Genomic DNA, 9,289 nt, shown 5'->3' on the forward strand with positions numbered 1-9,289 from the left:
TGGAACTGGATGGAGTTACAGGCAGTTGTGAACCACTACATGAGTGCTGGGAACTGAACTCAGGTCCTCTGCAAGAGCAGCAAGTGCTCTTAACCACTGAGCCATCTCTCCAGCCCCATCCCTTTAGAAAAAGAATGACTCATCAATAAAAGTATCCTTAAGGATCAAGCAGAATTGTAAACCAGACTTTGAGGCACGCACCTCTAACCCTAGCTAACTGAGAGGCTAAGGCAGGAGGATTGTGAGCTCTGGGCCAGCCTGGAACTGAGACCTATCCTCATCTTTAAAACAAACAACAAACTCAAGCACATTAAAATACAAACAGAACTGTACAGTCAGAAACAACCTTAAAGAAAACGTAATTCAAACCCCTCATTTTCCTGATAAGGAAGCAGAGAGGTGATGAAGTTCTGAGCGTGGGTGCAGCAGCAGGTGCATTGAGACAGAGGCTCACTGCATAGCCCTGGCTGACCTAGGAATTTCTGTATAAAGCAGCCTGGCTTCAGACTCACAGACATCCACCTGCCTCTGGAGAGCTGGCATTAAAGGAATGCACCACCATGCCCAGTCATTATGATTATTATTTGTTATTATTATTAATTCTCTCCTCTCTCTCTCTCTCTCTCTCTCTCTCTCTCTCTCTCTCTCTCTCTCTCTCTCTTCTCAACAGGGTCTCAGGTAGCACAGGCTGACCCCAAACTTGTTCAAGAACAGAAGTGGCCTTGAATCCCCCCTGCTGTGCCCGACTGGCTCTTCCCACTATTCCTATTGTCTTTCTCCCACTGTTCCAAAGAGAGCCTCCCAGCCCATTACTCTGAGTGAAAGAATTTTCTTCCAAATCTTGGTGTGGTGGCAAGTGCCTTGAAACCCAGGCAGGTGGATCTCTGCGTTCAAGGCCAGCCTGATCTACACAGATAAACCCTGTCTTCAAAAACCCAAAATAAAGCAAAAAGAAACCTCTCCCTAACCATCTATAATATATGCCTTCACACTGTGTGTGCAGCCGCAGAAGCTGCTCCTCCCCATCTGAGTCAAGGGAGCGAAGCTCTGGTCCAATCCCCCAGAGAAAGTCTCCTGTGTTACCAGCACGGTGAGACTGCATCTCTGGAGGGACTTTGAGATCTGCCAGTCCTTCAGGGTTCTTAAATGCTTTGTACCATGAACTCCCCTGGAGGTGGATAAAACCTGCCAGCCCCTTCTCAGCTCCGGCTACGCAGCAGAGAGTACACTTTTATACTTGAAACCAATAAATTAGAACACAGCTATCAAGGGCTGAAGAGGTGGCTCAGGGACTAAGTGTGTATACTGCTCTTTCAGAGGACCCAAGTTCAGTTCCTACAGCCATGTCTGGAAGCTCAAAATGACTGCAACTTCAGGTTCAAAGGACCTTTTGACCTCAGAGGGTACCTGTGTTCATGTGCAAATACTACACATAGTCAAACACATATACATATAATTAAAAATAGGCTGGGGTGGTGGTGGCGCACCCCTTCAATCCCAGCACTCGGGAGGCAGAAGCAGTTGGATCTCTGTGTTCGAGGACAGCCTACTTTACAGTGTGAGTTCCAGGACAGCCAAGACAAAAATAAAATAAGATTAAAAAATAAAATAAAATAAAATCCTAAAAAATAAAACAAAGGAGTTGGAGAGATGATTGGGCAGACAAGAACACATATTTATTTATTTAGAGGCATGATTTCTCTGTATAAAAGCCCTAGCTGTCCTGAAACTTGCTTTGTAGACAAGCTTTCCTCAAACTCGCAGAGATCCATCTGTGTCTGCCTCCTGAGTACTGGGATTAAATTAAAGGTATGTACCACCATACTCAGCAAGAGCAGTGGCTCTCAAGACCCAGGCTGGGTCCCCAGCACCCAGCTCACAGCAATCCATGACTCCAGTTCCAGTGTATCCGATGACCTCCTCTAACTTCTGTGGGCACCAGGCATGCACACGGTGCACATACACACAGGCAAAACACTCATATACAGAAAATAAAATATATTTTTAAAAATTAATTAAAATAAGTATTTTAAAAGTAGTTATTAAATATTTAAACTTAATCTTTTTTTGTTTTTGTTTTTCAAAACAGGGTTTCTTTGTAGTTTTGGAGCCTGTCCTGGAACTACCTCTTGTAGACCAGGATGGCCTCGAACTCAGAGATCCTCCTGCCTATGTCTCCTGAGTGCTGGGATTAAAGGCGTGAGCCACCACCACCCAGTTAAACTTAATCTTGTCATATAATCCTGCTCCTTTACTAACTCAAGAAGTTCTCTCTCCAAAGAATGTAAATCTTCATGAAAACACATGGTTTCTATGAAAAAACTTCATGTATTGCTAAGACAATCACGGTTTTTCGTTCCACGATCACACATTAAAGAACATACTAATTTTTAACTAGGACTTAGTAAAGTGACTTAGGGTGTGACCTCACTCATCATGTTGACAGATTCCTGTCAGTAGGTCCTTGGAGCTCAGGTTCAGATCCCAGCTTTAAACACCCAGTCCAGGAATAGAAAGGGACACCAAAGATCCCCTTGTGGGCCAGGTGTGGCACACGCCTTTAACCCAGAGGCAAGTAGACCTCCAGGAGTTCAAGGTCAGCCTGGGCTGCAAAGCAAGTTCCAGGCCAGCATAACGCGTCCCCAAAACAGATGAGATGAACAAACAAAAATGCACCACAACAAATAAACAAAACCCAGCCAAACACACACATGTATACATGTACACGCACGTGCACACATGCACGCACACACATGCACGCACACACATGCATACACACGCATGCACACACACGCATGCACTCACATGGACACACACATGCACACACACGTGTACACACGTACACACACGTGCACATACGCATGCACACACTCACACGTGCACACATGCATGCACACACATGCACACACATGCACACACGCACATGCACACACGCACATGTACACATGCATGCACTCACATGGACACACACATGCACACACATACGTGCACACACGTACACACGTGCACATACGCATGCACACACACTCACACGTGCACACATGCATGCACTCACATGTACACACACGTGCACACACATACACAATGTCACCTCAATGAAGACTTTTGATCTAGATGAGGAAACTCAAAGCCTAAAGAGGTTGTGTGACAGTGATTCTCCCAAAGTGTCTTAAACACCCTAGGCCCATAATAGACATACAATAAAAAAATTAAAAAATAGACAAACAATAAAATATTCTCTAACTGAAGCAGGTGTCAAAATTGCACAGTAAAATAGTGACAAAGCTGAGACTTGAGTCCTTGAGTCAGAACTTCAACTACAGCAAGCAAATGCAATGCTTGTCTTCTTATAATTTTACTATTACATTACTATTTAGTGTGTCAGTGTGAACATGTGTGTGGGAGTCAGTTTTCTCCTTTCCCAGGTGGGTTCCAGGGATTGATTCAGATCTTCAGACTTGCCAGCAAGAGCTGACACCATTTCTCTAGCCCAACATTTGTCTTCCATTAAAAGTCAGTGGACCTCTGGACGTAGTGACACAGACCTTTAAGCCCAGCACTTAGGAGGCAGAGGCTGGAGACCTCTGTGAGCTGAGGCAAGCCTGGTTCTAGGTCAGCCAGGGCTCCATAGAGAGACTCTGTCTCAAAAAGAAAAAAATCCCAGAACTTGGGAGGCAGAGGCAGGCGGATCTCTGAGTTCAAGATCCGCCTGGTCTACAGAGCTCCAGGACAGGCTCCAAAGCTACTGAGAAATCATGTCTCAAAAAACCAAACCAAACAACAACAACAAAAGTGAAGTAAGTTGGTAGAGGGTTAGCTGGGGCTGTAACATCAGAACATGGTCATCTTGTATATGGTGAGTTTGAAGCCAGCCTAGGTTTGTCTCAATACCTTGTCTCAAAATAAAAATAAAAATGGCTGGAAAGATGGCTCAGCAGTTGGAGCATTGACTGTTCTTCCTCGCACCACATCAGGTGGCCACTGACAGCTGCCTATGCCTGCAACTCCAGGGTCGACAGTCTTCTGCCTTCTGGACACATATACATGTAATGTTAAAAAATAAAATATTTCAGAGAGAAAAAATAAAAACAAAATGTGAAAAGTCAGTGGAGCAAGCTGAGAATAGTGGCGCACGCCTTTAATCCCAACACTTGGGAGGCAGAGGCAGGCGGAGCGCCATGACTTTGAGCCCAGGCTGAGCTACACAGTGAATCTGAGGGAAACTGAAAGATAGCCTGTTTTTAGTCAGTGGAACAATCAATCTCTGTGTACTTTCTCAAAAGTGCTAGGAAAATATACTCTAGGTCTTTGTCATCCCCCCTCTTGTTTTTAACAAAAGAAATCTCTGGCTCTATGGCACATCATTTCCCTCTCATAGATAAATACTGTATCTTGCCAGTCATAATGGACACCTATTCAGAAATTAATTAATGGTCATCTAAAAATGTTCCCTAGCTATAATCAGGTGCTTTGCTTACAGCAATCAGCCGTTAAACACCAGGCTGCTCTGAAGTTTCTTGGCTCCCTGTGTGATTACCATCATCACTGCAATCCCCATTCGGAAATTAGCAAATCCTTACCTGCTCGGTTTTTAAAACATAGTGCTCGCTGCACTGACTTCTCTCAGGCTGGTCCCTCGTCCTCTCTCATCCTCTCCACCACCCTGGCTACCAGTGTTTACACTTGTCCCTCTTTCAACACAGGCATCGTGTCTGTCTCTCCTGGTATCTTTATCATCCATCTAATGGTTCTCTCCATGGTGTACACACACCCCCACTCGCTGTCTAAGCTTCTACATCCAAGAGGTCCACCCTTCAAGTGGGATGCTCCAGAAACTCTCGGTTTGAAGTTCCAGTCTGCACTGTCCCCAGAGGACAGCTTTATTCCATCTCTCCCCACCACACAGCATCCTTTCCCGTCATCAGCTGTGTCCCGCACAGCCTTGCCATATCTGGCACACGGGTTAGCCGTGACTGACTCTCACAGGCAGAGCTCACACACTTCTTCAGGTCCCCAAGACCAGGTCAGACCCTCCCATCTGGGGCTGAATCTGGTCTTGTCCTTGGGAGCTCTCTGCAGCCCTCTGTCTGTTTCCTGGGACGCTGAGGGTCTGCCACCCAATGGCTGTCATGAGACTGCTCTTACAGACTCTAGATGTGTTGATACGGTCACTGTCAGCACCTGAAACATGGCGAGTTTGAAGACAGCTGAGCTGGGAGTAAAGAATGTATGTGCTGGATTTCAAAGGCAGTATGAAAAGAGGATGCAAGCTATGTCATTGGAACATGGATGTGGATCGATGATGAAATATTTTAGACATATTTGATTAAATAAGATTATTATCATTCATTGCACTAGTTTCTTTTATGTTTTTAATGTGACCAGTGAAAACCTTTAAATTACATATATTAATAAATTGCTTGTTTGATATTTCTAGTAAACTCTCACTTCTTTGGGTTCTTCTGCTGGTGTGTTTGTGTGTGCACGCACATGCGAGTGTGTGAGAACTCAAGTGGGTGTGAGCACAGGTGTGTGTAGAACCCAATACCTCACCCATTCTAGGCAAGCCCTCTACCACCCAACCCTCTGGGCCATATTTAATCCTCCCTACGCTCCTATCAAAAGTGTGCCCCCACTGCTCCCCACACTCCCAACCTAGAACTCTTTTCCTTCCATCTGCCGTTGTCAGGGCTTCTTCTAGTTCTCCTTTCTCCACACAGCCCTCCCTTTTCCCCCGTTTGCTAACAAGCTTTTTCCCCTCCCCTCACATTATAAGGAGGTTCCGGGCTTTGTCTTCCTCAGTTCTCATACAGAGTGACATCTTTCTTAATTCTTAGCCAACTGAAAACAATTCTCTGTAATTCCCAAAGAATAGAACTTTTTCATTCTCCAAATTGGCCTGTCTTCACTAGAAGTTTTCTTCTCTTTTTTTTCTTTTTAAAGATAGGGCTTCAAGCCGTGGCGCACGCCTTTAATCCCAGCACTCGGGAGGCAGAGGCAGGCGGATCTCTGTGAATTCGAGACCAGCCTGGTCTACAGAGCTAGTGCCAGGACAGGCTCCAAAGCCACAGAGAAACCCTGTCTCGAAAAAAAAAAAAAAAAAAAAAAAAAAAAAAAAAAAAAACAACAACAACAACAAAAAAAAGATAGGGCTTCAAGTAACTCCTGCTGTCCCCCAGCATAATACGTGGCTGAACTACTCTTCTATCAGCCCCTTCCTCCTAGTGCTGGGTGCCATCCCACCCAGCTGTTCTATAAGGTCATTTGGAAGGGCTAGCAAGCATACATTAAATATTCAACAAGTGTGAATGAGCAATAACTTCAGCCCAATGCCTCCCACCCATCACCACTGGAAAAGCAACTCTCCCTCTGTCATTTTATAGACTGTATTCCTTCCCAGACTCTTTTCTGTGGAGGTTCCGGTCCCATGCACAGAGGAGAACTCTCTTACTCCATCCCAAGTTTCCCGAGACAGTCCCCCAACAAAAGGTTCTATTTCCCATCAGCCTCGGCGGCCGTGTGCTGTCATTCCCCGGATGGAGTTTATGCCTAACCTTTGGGTAACTGCATTTTATCTTTCCACAGTCATGTCAGGGAACACTCGCGGCTGGGGAGTGGCTGTCGGCAAAGGACCGGGACAGCTATGTTGAGGGTGAAGACGGGTTCCGGTCCCTCTGAAGCCTGACTTCCTTACTGCTCTTCCAGCACCTAAGGTGATACTGTCATAGACCATCGCAGGCTGGGACTTGACCTTCAGCACAGAAACTGTCAACACCCTCCTCTGCCCCCCCCCCATTATATTGCCAACAAAGCCCCTTCCCTGTGCTTCAGCAGCGGTATGCACAGCTCCTTTTCTTGTGGGTTCCTTTTTTCTTAGATCGGGAAACCTGTTCTTCCTCCCTGGGTCACCAGCCTGCCGGCAGGCACCCTCCATCCATGCTGAAGCTCTTAGCATGCCCTGGCATTTTTAGTTAGCTCTCTCCCAGTCCTGCCTTGACACAACACTCATCCCCACACACGTTTTTAGTGAAGTTGCTCACTTCTCATTCAGCCCAGCCCAGAGTTCCTCTTCCCACAGGAGGCCAGTTCCCTAGTCACCATCTCTGGTCAGTGTCTGCCATCACCCCCTCTCGCCCACCCCATCGCCCCTACCATGGCTCTTTCCTTCCTTTCTTCCCGGTAGTTCACTTGTGCCCTTTTCTTCTGTTGACGTATTCAGTTTTATAGCCAATATTGGGTTTACTTCGGAAAAGAACCCCATTATACATAAGAGTGGAGAGAGGGGCAGGGGACCCTGGCAGTGTGTGGATGAGCAGTTTGTTCCCCCATGGTAAGGGCACACCCCCTCAAGTCTGCCCCAGCTCTCCTTCCCTCCAGCTCTAGGCTCCCCTGTGTCTGCCTCCAGGCCCCGTGGCCTCCACAGCACCTCTTGAGTAGCCAGCCCTGCTCCTTCCTGCTTTTGAACTATCCCAAATCTTCCTTCTGAGGAGCCTCCTTCTGCTCTGTCCTGTCCTCTTGTCCTGAAGACACTGTCTGCTATCTCCAGGTGTCTCTCTTCTTCTTAGGGTCCTCCTGAGGAGCCGCTGCTCTGACTTCAGAGCCTCTTGGGTCAGTCAGATTGGAAAAGGATTTAACAACGGATGAATCCCCACAGCCAAAATGCCCAGAACCAAAAATCAAAACTGGAAGACAGGCTTCTTGACAGCCCGCCCCCCAGCACCTGAGACAGTGGGCAGCCCCTCTTCCCCGTGGGCAGTTCCACAGCAGAAACCTGAGAAACCTGTCCTCAGGAATCACCTACCTGCCCTGCCCAATGACTCTTGGATCCTCTGCTTGCCTCTGCTATCACTCCAAACCCTTTGGGTCATTTACATCAGCTAAGCTAGGAGCCATGAACTGCGGAGCAGACGTGGGCTCATCCGAGTGTGAAGGAAGTTTAAGCTCTCTACTTTTACATGGGCTATTTTTCTTCATTAGAACTCCCCAGATTAAAAAAAAAAAAAAAAAAGAACTCCCCAGATTGCATAAGCCTGGATCTCAGCGCACCTGGCTCTGCCCGGAAAGGAGAAAGCTTGTTGGCTGTAGAAGGGTACTGAGGACAGGGCAAGAGGACTTCCAGAAATGGACTCTGATCAGGGTTCGTTTACAGCATGCACCCTGTCACCGTGGAGATGGCATCCTCCCAGGGCTCTTGAATGACCTGTCAGCAGGATCCTCAACTCTTGTCTGCACTGCCACACCCAACTCTACCAGCCGCCAGTTAACACCCCTCTAGTCCTGGCCTGCGCTGCTCCAGCGCCCTATCTGGTTCTCCAATGTTTAGGTCTAGTCTAAATGAGCGTTCCATAGTGACCTCTGTTAAGGTGAAGAAGCCACAGGCTCATCAGCCCCTCCTTCTGCGCCGCATCCATAAAGCCCATGCCCACCATTTGTGTGCTGAGGGGTCGGGGTCGATTCAGAATGCGCCCCCACATTCTAAAGTGACAGTTGTTCCCGAATGCCGTCACCGTAGGGTCCTGCTGACGCCCTCAGGAATCCCATCCTTGGGAAGAGAAAAACGAAGGGATTCTGAAAAAAGAGACAGGGCGAGGCTTGTGGACTACAATGCCGAAAAAGCGTGCCGCCGGTGAGGCTTCAGGCGCTCCGAAGCCAGAGCAGGGCTTTGGGACCTGGAGGTGTTGGGGAATGAACATCGCGCGAGCTGGGATCTGACACTCCAGGGCTCCAAGCAGGTGGCAGGAGTTCTGGACTGGTCCCGGTCTGGGACTTCCTGACGGTCGAACCCACGTCGGCCCCAGCACTTACCCGGCAGACTCGAGAAAGTCTCTGAAAAGTGCGGCGGCGGGGGCGGCGGGGGTTCAGCCACTTTCTCGCGCGCCGGCAGCAGCTCGTCGGCGTCCAGCGCTCCCTCCGTGCGCCGAGCCGCAGGCTCGGGGTTGCTTCGCGAGGCGGTGGAGGCGGCGGCGGCTGCAGCGGCGAGCTCCGGGGGTCCGTAGTAGGCATCGGGAGGCTCTGCGAAGCTGGGCAGTGCAGTGGTCAGAGCCACCATCGAGGGCACCGCCTGGCCCAGCCCGGCGCAGAAGGTGTTGCTCAGGCGGCCGGCGAATGAGGCGAGCGGGGCCAGTGGCGGGAGGCCGGCGGGCAGCGGCGCGGGGGCCAGTGCCTGTGGCAGCACGAGTGGCCGGTAGGGCATGAACATGGGGTAGCCGGTGTAGAGCAGGTGGCCCGAGCGTGGCGGCGGCGGCCCGATGAGCGAGTCGATGGAGAAGGCGGTGCCCGGGCCGCCGCT

At 48.9% G+C, this 9,289-nt stretch overlaps 1 protein-coding gene across 1 annotated transcript in view; it reads right to left on the minus strand.

Annotated features, from left to right (window-relative positions):
* The window catches only part of Gbx1 (gastrulation brain homeobox 1), a 22,409-nt gene that overhangs the window by 12,252 nt on the left and 868 nt on the right, over positions 1-9,289 (minus strand). The window contains exon 2 of the mRNA XM_026789368.1: positions 8,806-9,289. This exon is cut by the window's right edge and continues 109 nt beyond it. Coding sequence (XP_026645169.1) covers positions 8,806-9,289 — 484 coding nt within the window. The remainder of the gene's footprint in view (positions 1-8,805) is intronic.

The sequence above is a fragment of the Microtus ochrogaster genome, unplaced genomic scaffold (genome assembly GCF_000317375.1).
Source record: "Microtus ochrogaster isolate Prairie Vole_2 unplaced genomic scaffold, MicOch1.0 UNK18, whole genome shotgun sequence".
NCBI classification, from domain to species: Eukaryota; Metazoa; Chordata; class Mammalia; order Rodentia; family Cricetidae; genus Microtus; species Microtus ochrogaster.